Source organism: Eubalaena glacialis, chromosome 19 (genome assembly GCF_028564815.1).
Source record: "Eubalaena glacialis isolate mEubGla1 chromosome 19, mEubGla1.1.hap2.+ XY, whole genome shotgun sequence".
NCBI classification, from domain to species: Eukaryota; Metazoa; Chordata; class Mammalia; order Artiodactyla; family Balaenidae; genus Eubalaena; species Eubalaena glacialis.
Window position 1 is genome coordinate 9,565,079 of NC_083734.1, and position 22,228 is coordinate 9,587,306.

The 22,228-nt window shown below is 45.8% G+C and overlaps 1 protein-coding gene and 4 non-coding genes across 5 annotated transcripts; 2 read left to right on the forward strand and 3 right to left on the reverse strand.

Moving 5' to 3' along the window:
* Window positions 1–28: 28 nt before the first annotated feature.
* TRNAT-AGU (transfer RNA threonine (anticodon AGU)) lies at window positions 29–102 on the reverse strand. The gene has a single exon. It is a non-coding gene; the product is annotated as a tRNA-Thr (tRNA).
* A 247-nt stretch (window positions 103–349) lies between these two features.
* TRNAS-GCU (transfer RNA serine (anticodon GCU)) lies at window positions 350–431 on the reverse strand. The gene has a single exon. It is a non-coding gene; the product is annotated as a tRNA-Ser (tRNA).
* Window positions 432–843: 412 nt separating this feature from the next.
* TRNAW-CCA (transfer RNA tryptophan (anticodon CCA)) lies at window positions 844–915 on the reverse strand. The gene has a single exon. It is a non-coding gene; the product is annotated as a tRNA-Trp (tRNA).
* An 8,014-nt stretch (window positions 916–8,929) lies between these two features.
* On the forward strand, window positions 8,930–13,798 carry TMEM107 (transmembrane protein 107). The gene is made up of 6 exons (XM_061175115.1): window positions 8,930–8,995; window positions 9,495–9,769; window positions 9,937–10,004; window positions 10,098–10,198; window positions 10,949–11,045; window positions 11,272–13,798. Exons 2-6 carry the CDS (start codon window positions 9,683–9,685, stop codon window positions 11,339–11,341), a joined length of 423 nt encoding a protein of 140 aa, XP_061031098.1. The 5' UTR covers window positions 8,930–8,995; window positions 9,495–9,682; the 3' UTR covers window positions 11,342–13,798.
* On the forward strand, window positions 12,093–12,229 carry LOC133081053 (U8 small nucleolar RNA). Its single transcript, XR_009698723.1, has one exon. It is a non-coding gene; the product is annotated as a U8 small nucleolar RNA (small nucleolar RNA).
* Window positions 13,799–22,228: the final 8,430 nt, after the last annotated feature.

A 22,228-nucleotide genomic window follows, 5' to 3' on the forward strand; every position in this document is an offset into this window, starting at 1 on the left:
TGTTTGCAAAAGCAACCGATACCTTCGGAGGCACCGCTGGGATTCGAACCCAGGATCTCCTGTTTACTAGACAGGCGCTTTAACCAACTAAGCCACGGCGCCCGACTTAAGTATCTTTCCCCCCTTGTTTCCCTGGCCAGGTCAGTTCCATGGCAGGTGACTGAATGCCAGGGTGACTTCCTCACCAACCTTTGGCCGTACTGGAAAACAGGGTAGAAGGGACGAAATCCGCGGCTGTAACCGAGAGAGGGTGAAGGGGCGACACAGAAATCGAATCCTGACAGACCGAAGGTAAGAAGAGAAATTCTTGGATTATAAAAGTCGAAGGCAGGCCGCGGCAACCGCAAACCGACGAGGATGGGATTCGAACCCACGCGTGCAGAGCACAATGGATTAGCAGTCCATCGCCTTAACCACTCGGCCACCTCGTCAACGAGTAAATGACTTAGGATCTCTTCTCTGGGGTCTGGACTCTTCTCAGAGTAAGCGTGAGCCAGACTACGTCGCGAAGGGAGGTGCCTCCCGAGAGATCCCGCCCAGCGACTCGCAGGGCTCTGGTTGCCGAGCGACCATCTTGCTTGCGCCAGCGCCCGACCCTCTGGGTTGAGCGGTACAGAGCGTGCGTCAGTCCTCAGGACACCCGCTATCCGCCCAGATTTACAGTACCCGGATCTACCACAAAAACTACCGCGAGATCATTGCGCTCTCCCGACGGGGCGACTAGGCACTTCGAGCCAGGACCCTCCCCTTCCGGCCCCTACGAAGTGCTTCTTTTCTGACTTCCGCGATGGGGCTCCAACCGAGTTGAAAATGAGAAGAAAAATGACCAGAACTTTAGAAAGCTGACCCCGACGTGATTTGAACACGCAACCTTCTGATCTGGAGTCAGACGCGCTACCGTTGCGCCACGAGGTCTGCCAGCTGTAGGGCTGGACAGGTCTCCTCATGACCATTGGACGGTCAGGCTGCCGGGTCCCGACGATCGAGGCGCAAGAGCCGAGGGCCTTCCGGAACTTCTAAAATCCCGCGGCGTGGTGCCTGCGCTCTCCCTCCGGCATCGTGGGACCCGCAGGGCCCGCCGCACCCCGCAGGGCACGGCTTTGCGGCCTCCCGGCTCAGCGGTCCCTCCCACCCCGAACCCGGCCTCCTGCTGACCAGCAGGCGGCCCAGAGCTGGTTCCCTGGGGGACCCAGAACTCACAGCCCAGCGGGGACGGACTGGCACAGAAACATGTGGAAGGACGGATACCAGGCGGAATGTGGTGGAGCAGTGCCAGAGCTCCGGGCGCGTAGGGTCAAGAGATTAGCTCCCCCAGCGGCGGTCTCCTCCCGGGCTGCACACTACAGTCGCCTGCGGAACCTTCCAGATAGCCAAGCACAGGCCCCAGATTTGGAGATTCTGATTTAAAGGTCCAGGGTAAAACCCCGGCGTCGATAACTTCGTCAATTTTAGCAATTCCGAGGAATCATTTACCTACAATGAAATGCACAGATCTTAAGTGTTTAGTTTGGTGAGTTTTGACAAAGAACCAAAGAAGACCTTTCCTTCACCCTAGAAGGTTCTTTCGTGTCCCTTCCCAATCGGTCCCCACCGCTCCCTTCCCAGAGGCAACCACTGTTCTGATTTCCATCGCCATAAATGTAGGTATCTTTTGAAGCTCCCCAGGTGAGCCAGAGCTGGGAACTTCTGAAGAGTGATACCAGAAGCTTGCAGAGACCCCCCATTTGCTTCCTGGAGGGTAAGAGGAGTTCAAGGGGCCAATATGGTGAAAGAAGTCAGGCTGTGTCTCACTCCTTCCAAGCCAAATGCCTGCACTTTCTGCATAATGGCCATCCCGAAAGTTATCAGGGACCAGGGACAAGTCAAAGCCCGCTGAGGAGGCTGGCCTTAATTGACATGGCAACATCTTTAAGAGCCTTCTCCCTTGGTTGTCAGGACACTGCTGTCTGCTGACTTTCCCCTAGCCTCTCACCCTCCCCCCAAGTCTCTTTTTCTGTCCTTTTTGCTAGGAGTTTTGTCTCCTCATGCCACACGCCTTCCCTGGAGTCAGCCATCACCTGTGTGCTGAGGACTCCTGAATCCCACTCCAGCCTCTGGATTCAGATGTCTAGGGCCTGCTGGACACCTTCACTTGACCCTGTCATCCTTCGGAAACCCCGCACCTTGGGTGAGACTGGAATCCAGTCGCACCTCAGATGGGACTCGAATCCACAATCTCTGGCTTAGAAGGGGACTCAAACCCACAATCTCCCAGCTGAAACCGCACACTTCCTCTCAGCACAGGTTCTTTTTGTCTCAGCACAGAAGGAATTCAGCAAGAAGCAAAGTGATAGGTAAGAAGTGGATTTATTGAGAGAGATACACACTCCATAAGTGGAACGTGGGCCATCTCAGAAAGTGAGAGCTGCCAAAATATAGGGTGGTTAGTTTTTATGGGCTGGGTAATTTCATAGGCTAACAAGTGGGAGGATTATTCCAACTATTTAGGGAAGGGCGGGGATTTCCAGGAATTGGGCCACTGCCCACTTTTTGTACCTTTATGGTTGGCCTCGGAACTGTCATGGCGCCTGTGGGTGTGTTATTTAGCGTATGCTAACGTATTACAATGAGCCTATAATGAGGCTCAAGGTCTACTGGAAGTGGAATCTTCTGCCATCCTGGACCTGGTTGGTTCTAACCATTTTATGTCATATCCTCAACGACTATGCCATTCTTTTAACGGTTGTGCCCTGCCCCCTTCCCTCCTGTTTCACCATCACCTTCGGATTCAAATCCTAATTTATTGGCTGGGCCCCCAAGGCCAAGTGCTTCTTAAGCATGTGGGTCCAGGAACCAGGTTGCCAGTGTTCATAAGCAGGCTTTGCTAATACTAGTTGTGTAACTTGAGCTTGTTATTGAACCTCTCTGTATTTCAATGTCCCTACCTGTAAAATAGTAAAGATTATAATAGTAAAGATAAAAATAGTAAAGATTATAGTAGATAAGTATTAGAACATGGCTGGTAATCACCACTCAATTATTATGGTTGTTGTTATAATAACTCTCTGGTCCTTGCATGATTCTTCAGCCACTGCCTCCTCCCCTCCCGTGTGACAACGCTGCTGACTTATTTACAGTCGCCTAAACTCACCTTGGTCACAGCTGTCTCTGTGCCACTGTCCCTGGTATTGCTTGATGGTCTTCCCGAAATGGAGCAGGACCCTGCAGGGCCCTCCTGGGCACAAATTTTCCTTGTGCCCTGTTTCCCCCTTAGCAGGAAATAGGCTTCATTCAACCTCCCTGATCTTCCCTGGGTACCAAAAGGGCAGATTCTAATAGTTGCTAATCAAGGAAGGGAGGGAATGTAGAAACAAAGGAGGAGCAGTCAAGAAACAATAGTGCAGCAGCATGGGGCAGGGTCCTGGTTCCTCCTCAAGGAAAGTATATAACAATATATCTTTGAGCTCATCTGAAGGAACAAAGACCCCCACCCAGATGGAGGATGGTAACTTCAGGCTGAACACCGCCCTGTTACCTCACCACCAACGAATCAGAAGAAAGCCTGAACACAGTGGAAGATAACAAAGACTACGACCCCCTCCCCTAATGATTGCCTGCAATTAGCTTTCCCTATCTCCCTTTAAAAACTTTCACAGTCCAGGAGAATCTTCAGAGTTGGTTCTTGGACATGAGTCTGCCTTCTCCCCAGGTTGCCGATCTCCTGAATAAAGCAAGCTTTCCTTTCCAGCCAACACTTGTCTCTCAAGTATTGGCTTTAGCCAAACCTGAGTTCGGCAATATTCTCAGTCCTTCTTTACCTGGCTGACCCTTACGTACCACTCCAGATTCAACTGAGAAGCTCTCTCTTCCCCAATTCTTCCCCCACCTGGGGAAGGAGGTCCTTCCTGTGTCTCCTCCAAGGTAACACTTAAAATGCCACCTTTTAATTTTTTGCCCAGTTGTTTCCCTTACTACACTCTAAGTTACTCAAGAGTAGGGAATATGCATTCCTAGCACCCAGGAATATGGTGTGTATTTAATAAGCATTTGTGAACTCAGTGAGGGATAACTTTAGCAGAAGTACTAGAGTGGGCAAGAGACTGGCTTGTAGAGGAAGGAGTCTGGGTAGTTGAAGAGCATGGAGTGAAGTGGAAATTGTTGCTAAGAGGGGAGGTTGAGTCAGTGAATATGGTACCAGGGAATGGGAACGTGGACTTGATCTCTAGGCTCAGAGAGTTCCTGCAGCAAGTGAGAAGTATGATTAGTCCAGTGTCACTATCCGGAGTACTCTCTGATGTTGAAATCTCCATTCAACCTATCAGTTTCCAAATTTTTTTTCTAATTGTATTATTTTTTTTATCATTTAAAAAAACATGTATTTATTTATTTTTGGCTGCGTTGGGTCTTCGTTGCTGCGCACAGGCTTCCTCTAGTTGAGGCGAGCCGGGGCTACTCTTCACTGCGGTGCACGGGCTTCTCTTTGTTGTGGAGCACGGGCTCTGGGGGCGCAGGCTTCAGTAGTTGTGGCTCGTGGGCTCAGTAGTTGTGGCTTGTGGCTCGCGGGCTCTAGAGCAGTAGTTGTGGCGCACGGGCTTAGTTGCTCCATGGCGTGTGGGATCTTCCTGGACCAGGGCTTGAACCCGTGTCCCCTGCATTGGCAGGCAGATTCTTAACCACTGTGCCACCAGGGAAGCCTTCAGTTTCCACATTTTAGAAACCAATAAATTATTCTGTCCAGAGATGCATTGTTACATATGGTAGCCACTAGGGTGGCTATTCAATATGGGGCTATTCAAATCAAGTTAAATTTTAAAAATTCAGTCCCTTAGTCCAAATAGCCACATTTCAAGTGTTCAGTAGCCACAGGGAGCTAGCTGGCCATCATACTGGACAGAGAACAATATGAAGTATTTCCATCATCATGGAAAGTTCTGTTGGACAGTGCTGATCCAAAACTGAGACAGTCTGAGACTCAAAAAGAATAACAACTGCAATGCACTGAAACACAAAAGATGCTAAAATCTAACAACTAAAAACAACTAATTAGTCACTTTGGGAGGATACTGGGGAACCATTATTCTGAAAACTGGTAAATAATGGAGTGAAAATCACACATTTATCCAACCTTTCCTGTATGACCTGTATCTCATGGTAAACAATGAGTCGATAAGGGCACATTCTTATTTACAGGAGAATCCCAGGTGACAAATGCAGAAGGAATGATAGAATTAGGACATCCCCAGTTTGCAACCCCCCCTTGAAATAATGGAGCTAGGCAGTGACGATTAATTAAACCAGTAGGTGAGAAACTGATGGGGAACTTTACAATGGTTGCCTCAGTCTGACTACACCAGAACCCACTGCTCAGATTAAAAACCAGGAAAAGAGAGACAAGCAAGCATGATGTGCTGCCTGTTAAAAGTCCAAGGCACAATCATATACATTTTCAAGACAAGGGATCATACATAAAAATGACATACTGATGTATTACATAAAGTTCACCAAGGTACATAGTCCAGGTAAGCACTTACAAAGTGACGGGCAAGTCACCATGACGCCCTACAGAGTTGGGAAAGAATGCTATTCTTTTAAGAAGTTAAAAAAAAAAAGTTACACTACTAGCATCAGAAGAAAGGGGGAAAAATTGATCTTTACAGTTGAGCAGCCACTTCTGTCTTTGAGGAGCTCTGGCTAATGTGTAATGCAGATGCACACTGCATATTAGGGAGAGAGGGAGGAGGCCCAAACAAACACACAGAGAGAATTTTATGTTTAGTTTCTTTTGTCCCGCCTTAAAATATAAATTTTATTTCATCACCAGAATGAGGGAATTCAAGGCTAAGAAAGCTGTATAACAAAAGTCTTCATTAGTCAGCTACCCCTAACACACGCCCCTTTGTTAAATCTTCACAAATAATATTTATTTGTCAAAAAATGATATATAAACAGCCTGCTTTGGTCACTTCGGTTGTCACATTTCTATGAGACTTCCCTGTGTATGAATTAAATTGGTTTTTTCCTCCTGTTAATGTCTTGTGTCAACGTAATTATTAGATCAGCTAAAAGAACTCAAGAGAGGTGGGGGGAAATTTCTTCCTCCTGGACAGAGTTATTTCGTGATGTCTGGGATTTGCTTCAAAATAACCCAGTGGGACTGGGAGGGAGAGTATAGCTGAAAAAAGTTGGTCATGTGTTGGTAATTGCTGAAGCAGAATGGTAGGCTTCAAATGGGGTTTTCTTTATCTTTACATATATTTGAATATTTCTGTGATTTAAAAAATGTTTTTCTAAGTTCTTTTATGACCAGTTCAAATGTTGGGACACGTGAGTTCCAGCCCTCGGACGAGTGGCCCCCTGGGGAAGGACACCTGGTCACCAGCAATACCTCCTATGGCCACAGGGTGGCTCCAAAACTCGCTTCTAAATGCTTGCTGTTTACTAATTCACAATGTGAACTGTGACTGCCCAGTTCTTACTATCTATAGGTCCCCTAGGCAGGAAGGCTATTATGAGCAGAATACCCCCAAACTTCCAGCTGCTGGAGCCCAAAATCTAATCCTTGACCGCTCCCTTTTTCTCATCCACCCACAGCCCCATGTTCACACTTTATCTTCTAAGGATCTCTAGATTCCTTCCACTTCACTCCACCTCCTTGACTCCACTCTGGTCCAATCTCATCCTGTCCTTCCTGGATAACACCATGGCTTCTTCACAGACCTTCTGCTTAAAATCTTAAAATCCATTCTCCATGTTGCAACCAAAGTCATCCATGTGTGTTATACAAATCTGAGTCTGTCCCTCCGCATGGCTGCAAGGCCATGTCCCTTGTCTACCCATCCCACCTCACCCTGATCTCTTCTTCCCCTTCCATTATGGGCTTCAGACACACTAGCTCCCTTTCTGTTCAACAAACACACTGGGCTTGTTCCCACCTAAGGAACTTTGCACTTGCTGTGCCTCACCTGGAACGCTCTTTCCCCAGATCTTCATACAGCTGACTCCTTCTGTTCATTCTATTTGCTCCAGGGACCTTGGAGAATCTTGCAAAAGCGGGTCCTGGGCTTTCCTCACTTTCACTCTAGGACAATGCTTCCTTCACCTGTGAATAGTCAGACTCGATAAACTGTCTGGGGGAGCGTGGCTCTGAAGTCCTGGGCTTTCCATTCCCAGAGAAAAGTTCTAATGAGGACATTCTCTTCCATAAAGGCAGTAGAATTATCAAAAAATCAGGAAATTAACACTGATACAATACTATTATCTAGGCTAGAGACCTTATTCAAATTTTGCCAGTTGTTCCACTAATGTCCTTTATAATAAAAAAAAATTTTTTTTCCTGATCCAGGATCCATTAGGATCACACATTAAATTTCTCATGTCAAATTTGTCACTTTTTTTTTTATTTTATTGAAGTATAGTTGTTTTACAATGTTGTGTTAATTTCTGCTGTAAAGCAAAGTGATTCAGATATATATATATGGATATATATATATATATTCTTTTCCATTATGGTTTATCACAGGATATTGAACATAGTTCCCTGTGCTATACAGCAGGACCTTGTCGTTTGCCCATTTTTGTCACATCTCTTTGTCTTTCATGACCTTGAGGAAACATCTTTTGACTATCTCTTTGACTTATGAATTTTTTCACCCACTGGTTTAGAAAAAAGGAAATCCATTTATTACACTGGGGACCTGGAAGAGAGAAGAGCATTTCCTCTCATTTTTGACCACATTTCCTAAAACAAAGTTTAAGAACAAATGACCCATTTTCAAAGAAACTTTCCTTGATCACATTATTCTAATATTTCCCTTAAAAATTTTTATTTACAGCACCTATTATCACGCAGATATATTATTTGTTTGCCTGTTTGTCGTCGATCTCTCTGACCGCAGGAAGGTAGACACTTCTGTCTTGTTCCTCAAGAACATGAGCCCAGCACAGTGCCTGGGACTTATAGCTAGTCAATGAATATCTGTTGAATGAATGAATGAATGAAGAAATAAAAAATGACTCTAGGGTTTGTAGTTTAGACCCTCCTAGAAGCACGGAGATAAAGAGTAGTGATAAAAGAAATGTTCACATATTGAGGTATGGGGAAGTCATTCTGGCTTAAACATGAGTTAACTTGAATTTTATGCTAACTAAAACAGCCTGTTTGTGGCCTATCAAACATACATTGTACATCTGCTTTAATTATTAAAGAAAAGGGCACACTGACCAGAAGTAAAGAATGTGCATGTTAAAAATAAAGATTAAATGCCCCTCTTGGGATGCCAGTGCTGGTCCTCTTTTGATGATAAGACTCCCTTCCCAGGTGCCAACACCATACTGACTCACTGTGTACTCATGGTCTGTTCTTTTTTTTTTTTAAACCATGAAGAAATGTAACCCTTACTTGTTTAATGTTCTTTGTTCTGACCAGATATAAAACTGTACTGGAAACCGTGCTTCCCTGGGGCAGTTTCTCAGAGTGATCTGGGAAGGGGGCTTCCGGGCTAGTCCTTAGTTTGGTTCAAATAAAACTCTTTTCTATTCTTACTATAGATGTTTATCCATTATTATTCTTGACAGCAGGAAGAGAGATGATCTGATAAGTGGGTAGGGAGGCCCCTGCGAGGTTGTAACTAGACTGTGAGCAATGAATGCGGGCGAGAACTTTCCGTTCTGCAGGGATCCCCTTTGAGGCCCAAAGGTCAGTGAGGTCGCGATAGTGAGAGATGCTTGGACTGTAGTTGGGCTAAGTCGTGCCCACAGCTCAAAGAGATAAGGAAATCGTTGCAGAGTCTGCATCTCCGCCCTCGATCCTTGCCTCCCAGGGACGCAGGGTTTCGTTCTCTTCCTCCACTCCCTGCTCCACCCCCTTTTCTCGTCCACTCCCTTCCCTAAACACGCCTCTCATCCACACCCTAGTTCAGGAGAGCGGGTCATTTTCTGCACTCTGCAAATCCCTCACAAATCTGAGCAAGTTGTCTGGGGAGTTGGTTGGGGGGAACCAGAATCAAGGAAGGTTCAGGTATGAGGTCCGCCAACAACCAGGGGCTCTGGGAGAATAAACGACAGCCGGACAATGTAGGGGCATCCACCTCTCCAAGTTCGGCTCAGGGCAGGTGGTAGCGAAACGGATGCGGAGGATGGAAGAAAAGAGAGTGTCCAGGCCTCAGGCACGGCGATGCCCTAAGGCCGGCGTGGCGGTGACAGTGGTATCCGGAGGGTCGTCCTGGGCAGCGCAGCGGGGGCTGGGGGCCGGGCGGCTCCCGGCGTGGGCATCCGGGGAGGAAGGAGTATCCCGGGCTAGGCAGGGCGGGTTTCCTTTCGCCGGGGCTGCGCGGGCAGAGTCGGCAGTGCGGGACCGCGCCACTGCCGCACACTCTCAGGTGCCGATAGCTCGGCTGCGCGCGGGGAGGCGGCTGGCTGTCCGCACCCGGCCGGGATGAGGTACAGAGGACTCATACCCGCGATCTTCTGGGGGTTCTCGGCGGCGCGGTAATTTACCGCTCTCGCGATATTTTCAGAGATTCCCGTCGTAGCCCCCGCGTATGCGGTTACCAAGGCAACTGGGCGGCCCCAGCGCGAGCTGGAAGGCGGCGTACGTCGAATTTTTGTAGGCTAGCCTGGGAGACTTGAGGAGTGGCTTTCCCTGAGCTTCTAGTCCCAGAGACCAGGGCCTCTGCTCCAGGCGGTAACCCTTACCCTGGGAGCCATGGGTCGGATCTCGGGACTCGTGCCCTCTCGCTTTCTGACGCTCCTGGCGCATTTGGTGGTCGTCATCACCTTATTTTGGTCGCGGGTAAGACCCATGGCCCCCCTCCTCTCGCCCCCCTTCCCACCTTGGGGTGGTCCCAGCCCCACCGCACCTTTTCCCCCGGGGCCTTACCCGGTGGGGTCCTCCCATTCCCCCGCCATCCGCCGCTCGATCCTCTTTCAACTTCTCTTTCTTTCTGCCCTGCTCCCCAGGACAGCAACATCCAGGCCTGCCTGCCTCTCAAGTTCACCCCCGAGGAGTATGAAAAGCAGGACGTGCAGTGAGCACTTGGGGCAGAATTAAGCAGTAGTGGGAGTGAAGGGGTGTTAGAAAAAGTCCAGAAGGCCTAAGCCAACTCCCTTCCTTTCTGCAGGCTGGTGGCAGCGCTCTCTGTCACCCTGGCCCTCTTTGCAGTGGAGCTGGCCGGTTTCTTCTCAGGAGTTTCGATGTTCAACAGCACCCAGAGCCTCATCTGTATCCTTTCTACTTGTGCACCTTTCCTGTACGACCCATTTCCATCTTAACGCCCTTCAGCCACCTAACTAGGCCTTTCTGGCACAGTGGTGTTTGCCCTAGCAGGCAAACAGAATCCCTCCAGTTGAGAGATCTTCTTAGGTAATGTAGAAGATTTAATACAATCTTTGATCATTTGTTAAGCTCCTGCTATGCGTCAGGCACTGGAGATCTCAAAATGGGAGTAAAACAGTTTTCTATCTTGAGGAAGAGGCAGACACACAGACAGACATCTGTAATTCAGTGTGATAAACACTGTGCCATAGGAAGTGTAAAGATATGAAGCACTATGGGAACGCAGAAGAGACTGAGGAAGATGGATCAGGGAAGGCTCTTGACACTGGGATAGTGGACGGGGAGGACCAGGGTGCTGGAGAGTGATTCTAGCGGGGTGTATAATGTCACTGTGAGCATTCCTGTGTGCTTGGAGTAGATGGGGAGCCTACTACTTCACCTGATAGATATGGGGTGGCGGTAGCTTGGGGTCCCAGCTGTGCAGGCTCAGTTCTGGCCTCCACTCACGTGGCAGTCCTAAAACTCAGAAGTCAGCGCTGCTGGCTCTGGCCTTTGCAGTGTGGTAAAGGGAGCAAGAGGTGCCCTGCTCCCCAGGAGGTGAACCAGAATGCAGATGCCAGTCCCACCACTGGCCTTTTCTGGCCCATCACTACCTATTGATCCAAAAGCTTTCCTTGACTCTGGTGCGTTCCCAAGCCATTGGGGCTCACTGTAGTGCATCTGTGGCCCTATCCTTCTTCATATTTGAGCGTTGGGAGTGCACCACGTACTGGTACATTTTTGTCTTCTGCAGGTATGGTAGCACCCAATGTTTGAGGACGGGGAAGGACGGTTTACTTTAAATCTGAAGGTTTCGCCTACCCAGCCCTTTACTCCATGTATAAGATATCAGATCCACTCAACATCCCGTGGTCTTTTTGAGGTCCCCCACTCCTACACTTTGGGGGTGGGATTGCTGGCTTGGGGATTTGCATATTTTTATTGGAAGGGACCCTGAACCCATCACCTACCTTCCGTAGTGCCATCCCAGCCATCACCGAAATAGCATTATTCATCAGCGTCTTTGGGCTGAAAAAGAAACCTTTCTGATACCTTCGTGACTGGAAGTAGGGATGAAGGCTGGAGAAGCAAGAGACCACTCACCATTCCTGGAAGAAGGAAACCATAGGCTTCAACCCTCCCCCTAAAACTGCATTTGGTGGAGGATGTCAGTGTTAGTGTTAGGGTAATTGTCTCTCGAGTCTGGAGCTATGAGTTTTGTTTACAGTTCTTTGTAAAAAAATATATTTTAGGGTAAGATCAAGACTTACAGGAATTCCCTGGCGGTACAGTGGTTAGGACTCCGCGCTTCCACTCTAGGGGGCGCGGGTTCGATCCCTGGTCGGGGAACTACTATCCCGCATGCCGCGCAGAGTGGCAAAAAAAAAAAAAAAAAAAAAAAGAAAGATCAAGACATAAAAATTTCAGGAGAAAGTTGGGGTGGCCAATCTACTATAGAAACGGAACAGCCTTGCACTCTAAGATACTAGATGTCGCTTTTAATTTGGTTATTACGGTAGATTTCTGGCGGAAGGGAGTGGGCAGGGATATGTAAATAAAGTGAGGCGGCCGGGTAGGACAGCCAGCTCTTAAGTGAGTGGAGCATTCTGGGAGGAATTAGCCTATGTTTTTTTGACGCCAAATGCAAAAATATATTTTATAACATCTGCAAATAAATGTAGCAACAGAAATGGAAGAATCTAGATAGCTTTAGGTTGCTCGGGCTAACGTGTTGGGTTCTCACCCTCGATCAAAGTGGAATCTTTTTCCCAGAGTACGGAATGCCCCACACTGTTTTGTATCGTCAGGTAGGATAATCCTTACCTGTTTCTCCTTTTGGAGAACAGAATGGAATATGATGATCGGAGCCCGCATGATTTCGTGATTAACGGCTGTGCGTAATCGGGACTTGCAACATCCTGATTGCTCCTTTCTGATTCTTTCTGACGATCTTGACTTTTAGTGTGTGTCTTTCATGGGTAGAGATTAACTTCTTGTAACGTCGTGGTGTAGTTATTGAATAGTGATGTTGGGGTTCAAGATCGGCGATTTTGTTTATGTCGTGAATGAAGTAAATTTTTTAAGTTCTGTTATCGTTGATGTTTACTTTTAAACAGAAAACGCTGAAAAATTTTTTTCCCGTAGTGGTTGTGTGGGGGTAATTTTTAAGCATATATTAAGTTTTACGATAGTGAATGCTGGTAAATGTTACTTTTTAAAGTTTTAATGACGTAGTATATATGCTTTTGGTTTTCTGAAGAGTGTCTGTGTATGTCTGTTCTTTGGTTTCAAAGCTTTCGTTTCGCTGGCTGTGATACTTTTCTTGTAGTTAGACCGTCCACGCAGAAACTGGGTGAAGCTCCTGTTTGCAGTTAGTAGTTTGGTAAGAGGACCCCGTTTATGCTTGATAGCTTATACCAAGAGTACGTTCAAAAAGAAATTATGGAAGCGCAGTTTTTGGAATTGCAGAAAGTACAGGAGTCGAAGGTTTTATCTTATCACAGGATGAGTGTTTTCAAGGTTACGTTTTCCAGGGAATGTTTGTTGGATGTTGGGAAGGCTTTTTTTGTACATTTCAGTTACAAAGGGTGGAGTCCAGGTCATTCTAAACACGCACAAAGCATGCACGGAGGTGCTTTCTGGTGATGCTCCGAAGGTGATACCTATACGTAGACAATCTTTTCCCTAGTTCTCTATGTTTTCTGGCAGTGCTTCTTTATTAAGTGCACACTGTATGCTGTAGTAGGTACTGAGGGAGTAGATGTGAGCATGATCCTCGGCCATCACAGATATTGTGGCTTATGGAAAGAGACAAAACTGTCTGTAACTCCCAGAGTAGTTTAATTCTAATCTGTGATAAAAGCTGCACAGGCTATTTACAGGTGCTACGAAGGAGTGATTAATTTGCCCAAGGTGGTAGGAGTGCTGCTTCTCTGGAGCTGTTTGAGTGAGGTCCTGGAGTGTGGCTGAAGCAGAGAGAAAAGGGGGCAGATTGTTTGCGAGGAAAGAAAGATGGACCTTTGCAAGGTCACGGGCTCGAGACTTGGCCCAGGAGGATCCTACATGCCGCGGAGCATCTAGGCCCGTGCGCTACAACTACTGAGCCTGAGCTCTGGAGCCCGCAAACTACTGAAGCCTACACGCCTAGAGCCCATGCTCTGCAACAAGTGAAGCCATGAAGCCACGACAATGAGAAGCCCGCGCACCGCAACGGAGACCCAACGCAGCCAAAAAGAAAGAAATTAATTAAAAAAAAATCTTGAAGTGTCATGTCCATAGGCTGTTACACTGTGAATAGCACAGAAAGTTGAGGATACATTCCAGGGTTTGAAAACTGTTGTCAGTTTCAGCAAAGAAATCACTCAAGTCATTGAGGAATCTGTGAGGTTTCAGCATATCGTGTTTCATTTTTGTCTTACTCAAAAATATAGATGAAAACATCAACCAACGTTCACGTTGGAACTGCACTTGTACTTAGGATATAACTCCATTTATGAAATCATGGATACAGAGTAGAATTTACAATAAAGAATATTGTACATTTTATTATTTGCAGATTCTGTTACATATCCTTTATATCAGTAAAATTTATAATAGACTTGTGTGCATACACAAATGAATACTTTTTTTGTAAAGTGGGTTGTTAAACATTTACCAGCCTTTCTTGCTCCTGCAACCCCAAGAAACCTCTCATCACCAATGATTTCCTTGTTCCTAAATCCAGAGGTTCCCTCTCAGACTAGAGTTTGATCTCTTTCCAATATGTTGACCACTCCCCTCATTTGAAATTTGTTCTCCCTTCGTCTCTGAAAATTAGTTCCCCTGGCTTACCTCCCACTGTTCTGGCTGCTCCTTCTTAGGCTCAGCTAATGAATATTGACTGAGAACCCACAGCTGGCCAGTCACTGGGGACATATTACCGGGTTGTCTCCTCTGCTTGCCTCTTAAGTGTCGGTGGTCACTACTCCTTGGGTGACTTCATCCACCTCTTGTCTTCAGACACCACCCAGATGCTGCTGGTTTCCATGCCTTGGCTCTCTTCTGTGATCCCCAGCCTGGGGCAGAGACCGGAAGGGAGCTGTGGAGCCAATCCTGGGGTTAACGTGCACCCTCTCTCCTTGGTTGTGTGATCACCAACAGGTCACTAAACCTCTCTGTGCCTCAATTCCTTCATCCACACTCCAGAAGTACTTACTACAAGCACCTCAACTATCTATCTCTTAGTCAACACCAGAGGCTTTGCCAATTAGCATCAAAAATAGGTTTTCATTTTATTGTGAAATTAGGGGCTTGTTAATCAGCATCAGCCAGTCATGAAAAAACAAATACTGCTCTATTCTACTTATATGAGGTACCAGGAGTAGGCTCAATGTCATAGATACAGAATGTAGAACGGTGGTTGCCAAGAGCCGGGAGAAGAGGAAAATGGGGAGTTGTTTAATGGGTAGAGAGTTTCAGTTCTGCAAGATGAAAAGAGTTCTGGAGATTGGTTGTACAACAACATGAATGTACTTAGCACTACTGAATTGTACACTTAAAAATGGTTAAGATGGTTTTATGTATTTTTTATAATTTAAAAGTAAAAATTAAAAATCAGTGGGGAAAGGGATTAGTCAATAAAGTTTATTAGAACAACTGAGTAGCCACTGGGGGGGGGAATATGGATCAATACCTTACAATTTTAGATCACAGAGAAGTTTCAAAAACAGTACAAATGTCCTGTATACCCTTCACCCAGCTTCTCCAGATATTCACATCTTGCATAGCCATGGTATAATTATGGAAACCAGGAAATTAGTGTTGATACAATACTATTAACTAATCTACAAGTCTTATTTGAATTTTTCCGGTTTTCCCATTAATGCATTTTTTCTGATTCAGGATCTAATCCAGGATTTCACATTGCATTTAGTTGTCACATCTCCTTAGGCTTTTCCAATCTGAGACAGTCCCTGTCTTTTTTTTTTTTTCCTTTCATGATCTTAACACATCTGTAGAGTACTGGTGAGTTATTTTGCAGAATGTCCCTCAATTTGGATTTGTCCAATGTTTCCTCGTGATTAGATTGAGGTTATGCATTTCTGGTAAGAATACCACAGAAGTAAACAGTTTGGAGTAGGGAAGACATAAGTATGAAAACAAGATGCAGAAGTCATAAAAGACTGATATATTTAAATATGTATTTAAAATGTTAAAAGTATGTGTGGTAAAAAAAAGCGAAAGTTAAAAGATAAATGAAAATCTAAAGAAAAATATTCATAACTCGTATTAGAAAGAGCTTTGATACATAAAAATGTCCTACAAATCTATAAGAAAAATACCGACAACCCAATAAAAATGTACAAAAAAACTGTACAGACATTTCACAGAAAAGGAAATATAAAGAACTCTCAAATATATGAAGAGATGCCTGACTTCATTCAGCATAAGACAGATGCAAATCATGCCTAACTTACATTCTCAATGACCAAGAAGTTTCATAGAGAGTTGAAGAGGGTATTGGGTTTAAGTAAACAAGCCTCACCTGTTTGTTAGTGGGAATTAAAAATTGGTAACACATCCACCTGAGAGCAATTTGGCACTATTCCATCAAAATCAAAATCAATCACAAAGACCCATACCCTTTGACCTAGGACTTTCACATCTAGGAATTAGCCCTTCAGATTTGCACACAGGTAGAATGGGGATGTGTAGATTATTCCTTGCACCTTTGCTTGTATTGGCAAAAGATTGGAACCAAATGTCTGTCAATAGGGGATTGGTTACACTGCATTACCACGTAACACTGCAGCCAGGACAAAAGCAAACCTTATACACGGTTATGGAACAGTCTCCAAGATACTTAAGTGACAAAAGCAAGTTACAGAACAGTTCGTGTAGTGTTCTTCCTTTTGTGTAAAGAAAGGTGGAAAGCTATGTGCACAGAGCATCTCTGGAAGGAGGGAAACTACTGGGAGGACTGGTGGCTGAGAGGCGGAAGCTGGAGGGCTGGGAAAAAAGGGTGAGAGACTTTCTCCATATGCTCTTTTGAATTTTTGGAATTTTGAACCACGTTCATTTTTGTTTTTAATCAGTCATCAATTTTATACACATCAGTGTATACATGTCAATCCCAATCGCCCAATTCAGCACACCACCATCCCCACCCCACCGCGGTTTTCCTCCCTTGGTGTCCATACGTTTGTTCTCTACATCTGTGTCTCAACTTCTGCCCTGCAAACCGGTTCATCTGTACCATTTTTCTAGGTTCCACATACATGCGTTAATATACAATATTTGTTTTTCTCTTTCTGACTTACTTCACTCTGTATGACAGTCTCTAGATCCATCCACGTCTCAACAAATGACTCAGTTTCGTTCCTTTTTATGGCTGAGTAATATTGCATTGTATATATGTACCACAACTTCTTTATCCATTCGTCTGTCGATGGGCATTTAGGTTGCTTCCATGACCTGGCTATTGTAAATAGTGCTGCAATGAACATTGGGGTGCATGTGTCTTTTTGAATTATGGTTTTCTCTGGGTATATGCCCAGTAGTGGGATTGCTGGATCATATGGTAATTCTATTTTTAGTTTTTAAAGGAACGTCCATATTGTTCTCCATAGTGGCTGTATCAATTTACATTCCCACCAACAGTGCAAGAGGGTTCCCTTTTTTCCACACCCTCTCCAGCATTTGTTGTTTGTAGATTTTCTGATGATGCCCATTCTAACTGGTGTGAGGTGATACCTCATTGTAGTTTTGATTTGCATTTCTCTAATAATTAGTGATGTTGAGCATCTTTTCATGTGCTTCTTGGCCATCTGTATGTCTTCTTTGGAGAAATGTGTATTTAGGTCTTCTGCCCATTTTTGGATTGGGTTGTTTGTTTCTTTAATATTGAGCTGAATGAGCTGTTTATATATTTTGGAGATTAATCCTTTGTCCGTTGATTCGTTTGCAAATATTTTCTCCCATTCTGAGGGTTGTCTTTTCGTCTTGTTTATGGTTTCCTTTGCTGTGCAAAAGCTTTGAAGTTTCATTAGGTCCCATTTGTTTATTTTTGTTTTTATTTCCATTACTCTAGGAGGTGGATCAAAAAAGATCTTGCTGTGATTTATGTCAAAGAGTGTTCTTCCTATGTTTTCCTCTAAGAGTTTTATAGTGTCCAGTCTTACATTTAGGTCTAGAATCCATTTTGAGTTTATTTTTGTGTATGGTGTTAGGGAGTATTCTAATTTCATTCTTTTACATGTAGCTGTCCAGTTTTCCCAGCACCACTTATTGAAGAGACTGTCTTTTCTCCATTGTATATCTTTGCCTCCTTTGTCATAGATTAGTTGACCATAGGTCCGTGGGTTTATCTCTGGGCTTTCTATCTTGTTCCATTGATCTATGTTTCTGTTTTTGTGCCAGTACCATATTGTCTTGATTACTGTAGCTTTGTAGTATAGTCTGAAGTCAGGGAGTCTGATTCCTCCAGCTCCGTTTTTTTCCCTCAAGACTGCTTTGGCTATTCGGGGTCTTTTGTGTCTCCATACAAATTTTAAGATGATTTGTTCTAACAAATCAACTAACATTTTAAAAGAATGTGAGCCTGCAGCTGCTTCTGTTCCCTGTCTGGAAATGAAGCTAAGGCAGAGGCCAGCAGGGCTGGAAACAGAGAACCAGATCCCTGATGACATCACGTGAGCACCTGGACCCTGCTGTTTCCAGCTACACTCCAGTCATGTGAGCCCTCAGAGCCTCCTTTCTAGTTTAAGTCTGCCTGAGCTGTGTTGGCAAGTGTCTTGATCATAACGTCCATCAAAGATCATGGTGGGTGCGCTTTTTCCCCTCCAGCTTTATTGAGGTATAATTGACAAACATGATGTGTTGTGGTTTTTTTTCTTCTTTTTGGCCGCACGGCATGGCTTGCGGGATCTTAGTTCCCCGACCAGGGATTGAACCTGCGCCCTCAGCAGTGAATGAGCAGAGTCCTAACCACTGGACCACCAGGGAATTTCCCCATGCTCTGTTTAATGATCTCTTTTCTTGTATATTATTGTAGCTCCTGGTGCCAGCACGGTGCCCGGCATTGTAGAGTGAAAGAGCCCTCATTTAACAAATGAGGAAGATGAGGCCCAAGCAGAAAGCTATTCGCTTGAGGTCATCATGCAGACAGGGAGAGCTGGGACCAGAACCTGAGACTCCTGGCTGTCAGGCCAGATCAGTTGACTCAATTCAGCAAGTGTTTGATAGAGGAGCTTGTTAACCCAGTGAATTTCTTTTCTTTTTTTTTTTTTAAGCAGATATTCATTTTTATTTATTTATTTATGGCTGTGTTGGGTCTTCGTTTCTGTGCGAGGGCTTTCTCTAGTTGCCGCGAGCGGGGGCCACTCTTCATAGCGGTGCGCGGGCCTCTCACTATCATGGCCTCTCTTGTTGCGGAGCACAGGCTCCAGACGCGCAGGCTCAGTAGTTGCGGCTCACGGGCCTAGTTGCTCCGCGGCATGTGGGATCTTCCCAGACCAGGGCTCGAACCCGTGTTTCCTGCATCGGCAGGCAGATTCTCAACCACTGCGCCACCAGGGAAGCCCCCCCAGTGAATTTCTGATGAATGGAAGGTTGCAGAGTGAGCGTATGGGATCAGGAGGCCTCCCAGGCCTGTTATGCTGGGCTCTCCTTTAAAACACTCCTCACACCATGATTCACCATCATTCATTATTCATTTGCCTGCCTGGCTTCTGCACTGTGCTTGGTACCTGAGAAGGGAGAACTACACAGATTAAAGAGATACCAGTTTATGTACTATATTATGTTGCATACAAAAAAAAAAGTTTAAGAGATATTCTATATATGAAAGAAAACATTGACTAACCAATTTAATAAAAGATCCCATCAAGGCATTTCTCTGAGCCTAGGTTTCCCCAAATGTAAAATCAAGCCGATACCTACTTCATAGGATTGTCCTGAGGGCTGACTGATGGTGGGAGGTATTTACAACAATGTTCCTAAGAGCACTGTTGTAACAGTGGAAAAACTGGAAACAACCTAAAAGCTGGTCCTTGGACTTCCCTGGCGGTCCAGTGGTTAAGACTCCAGGCTCCCAAGGCAGGGGGCACGGGTTCCATCCCTGGTCAGGGAACTAAGATTCTGCAAGGAGCGGTCAAAAAAAACCAGAAAAAAAAATCCAAAGTTGGTCCTTGAGGGACTAGTTAAATAAACTGTGGTGAGACTTCTGGCTAAACATGGAAGACATGTAAACATGAGCATTTGTCTTCTCTCCCTTCCATAACTGAACTGGATAACAGGAGAGGCGTCAGAGAGGCATGCATGTACAAGGACAAAGACCCGGAGAGAAGACAGCAGTGGATAAAAAGATTCCAACAGGCTTTAGAGGCTGGAGAGTGGCCTAAGGGTGGTGACAGAATGAACAGGACATGATGCTCGAAGATCTTGGAGGTCCCTAGACTCCGGGTCAGGGCCTGGCTGAACACAGAGGGTGGCCGAGAGCCTGTGTTCAGGGTGTCGAGACCCCTGGGTCTCCCTCACCTCTCACATCTGAGTCACACACACCGACCCTCCACACGCTCATTTTTGGGGAGGCTTTGGACTTGGGGACCCCAGGCGCAGCAGAGGTGAGGCTTGAAGCTAGAAACAGGAACTCCCACCCTGCTCCAGATCCGCCCTCCCAACCCACACCCATGCAGGACAGGGATGGAGAATGGAGGATATTCTTCTCTCAAAAAACTGAAAGACCCCAGAGAAAGCCTGCCACTTGTCAACATTTGGGAGTCTGCGTGAAAAGGCTTCCACTGTCCTACAGCAAAGCCGACAATGAGTGCCCTCCCCCTACACACGCGTGCGCGCGCGCACACACACACACACACACACACACACAGCTTCCACTCCGCTTCTTGCTGGCTCCCTATTAAATATTAACAGAGAGCCAACGACCAGCAGACGTTTAAGGAAAGCCTCCAAAATGAAAAGAGAGAGACTCCTCCCATATATTCCTCCCAGATATTAAAAAGCCTATCAAAGAAATCTGGAAGAAATAGAGAAACTAGGAAGCACAAGAAAAAAAAGAAAAAAACTCTATAATTGGAAAGTTAAAAAAAAATGGAAGGGGAAACTCAATGCATATAGTCTGTTAGCATTTGTATTTTTAAAGAGAAAAGAAGTATCTATGTCTGTGTCTCTGCACCAACCATTCTGGAGGATTTGCAAGACTGAAACAGCAGCTGTGTTGAATAGGGGTCTTGGGTGGCTCAGGACAAAGGCTCGCTGTACATTCTTTCGTACCTTTTGAATTTTGATTGTTACCTATTTCTTGGGTTACAATATAATACTGCATTTAAAAAATATAGATGCAGAGAGATGCGAGAAGATATTGCACTTTGGAAATTAAAAAGGTAATCAACGTCCATCTTTATTTAAGGATAAAGAGTAATAGAAAAAAATAAATATAACAAAAAACGTTTTTTCCCCCAAAAGGAGGACACAGGAAAACTTCCAGAAAGTAAAACAAGAAGATGAAGTGGGGGGTGTCCAAGGGAACCTCAGTTTTATGTCTAGTGTTTTAATATTTTTTGAGGAGAATGCAGTCATATTATTTGCGTAATTAGGACACTGAACATGGGTGGCAATCCCTGTAAAGCTCCTCACATGCAGTAGGTACCTGGTAGTTTCCCTTCCCTCCAGGAGCCCAGGGATTGGCAGGCAGCCCCGAGCCTTCCAGTTTGGAGGGTAGAGCCAGAGGTCACAGGGTTTGAGTAGCTGATTGTGAGGGAGGCTAGCCCCTTGGTCCCCATTCCATGCAGCCCTCCCAGGGGCATGCTTCTCCTCCTAATTAGAAGGCCTTTTCCGTACATGCTGTGTTGAGGGACACACAAGGTCTCTGAAATTAATTACTAGTTTGGTCAAGTTTGACTCATGTGGATGGAGCAAGTTCATGAGTCAGTGGGGCAATGACCCAGCTCCCTTCCACCCCAACTTTGAAGTCAGTTGTTAGAAGAGGAAAAAGCAATAAAAGAAAACCTTTATTAAGCCTTTATTAAAGGTCTCTGCCATGCCGCCTAGGTCAGAATCATTGGAGGTGCTTGTTAGAAGTGAACTTGGGCCCCCTCGCACATCTTTTGAATGAGCGTTGGGAGCGGAGCCTGGAAATTTGGCTACCAACCCCCAGAAGCAGGTAAATGTAGAAGCTACGATCTCAGTTATGCAAATATATTACTTTATTTTTCTTTAGTTCAATTTACCTCTATTTTGGGTCTCCATTCTAGCTGCTTGCAGAAAACATTCTCTTAGTCATTTCCAGGTGAACTCACCTGGTCTCCCCACCCCACCTCTTCTCCCACCTCCACCACTGATGTAAATGTGGGGAGTTCCCTAGCATCACAGCATAGGTGGGGTGGGTGGGGAGGGCTGCTCGGTGAGCGTCCTCTCTTGGGGATAAACCCTCCTGGGTCCCCGCCTCCATGGATCTATGTGCTATCATTTCTATTCTGCTGCCCCCAGGATCCAAGAGCAATAGCAATGTGCCAGCTTTCCAAGCCACACCGCATGGCCTTGGCTCCCCCAGTGTATTCTGGGTTCCGTCCCTTCCATGTCCCCTGGACTTGGCCGTTGGGGAATGAGGATCACTCTTACACCCGTGTCTATCATCGTGTCTGGTCCTCCACTAGCTTCTCCCCTGCTAGCGTAGGGTGTCGGGGCAGGGTGTGGGTGGGGAGCGCTGCCTGTTTGTACCTCCTTCCAACCTTACCTGTCTGAGACCCAGACCCTGAGGCTTTTGAACTCAAAAGCCTGGAATTTGGCATCTTTGTTCTCTGGCTAGAAAGTAAAGTAATCTCAGGGCCGAAAAGCAAGAGCTAGTCTCCCACAGCATCATCTGAGACCATCAGGGAAGCTGCTCTTTTCTTCCTTTTTACATAGGCTGAGCCACCCAGACGTTCTGTGTCAGCGCCCAAG

What these genes read in the sequence shown, in the direction of transcription:
- TMEM107 (XM_061175115.1), top strand. Translation starts at nt 9,683, where the DNA reads ATGGGTCGGATCTCGGGACTCGTGCCCTCTCGCTTTCTGACGCTCCTG. An exon ending in TCACCTTATTTTGGTCGCGG is followed by an intron (nt 9,770 to 9,936) that starts GTAAGACCCATG and finishes CCTGCTCCCCAG; the next exon opens with GACAGCAACATCCAGGCCTG. An exon ending in TACATTTTTGTCTTCTGCAG is followed by an intron (nt 11,046 to 11,271) that starts GTATGGTAGCAC and finishes TACCTTCCGTAG; the next exon opens with TGCCATCCCAGCCATCACCG.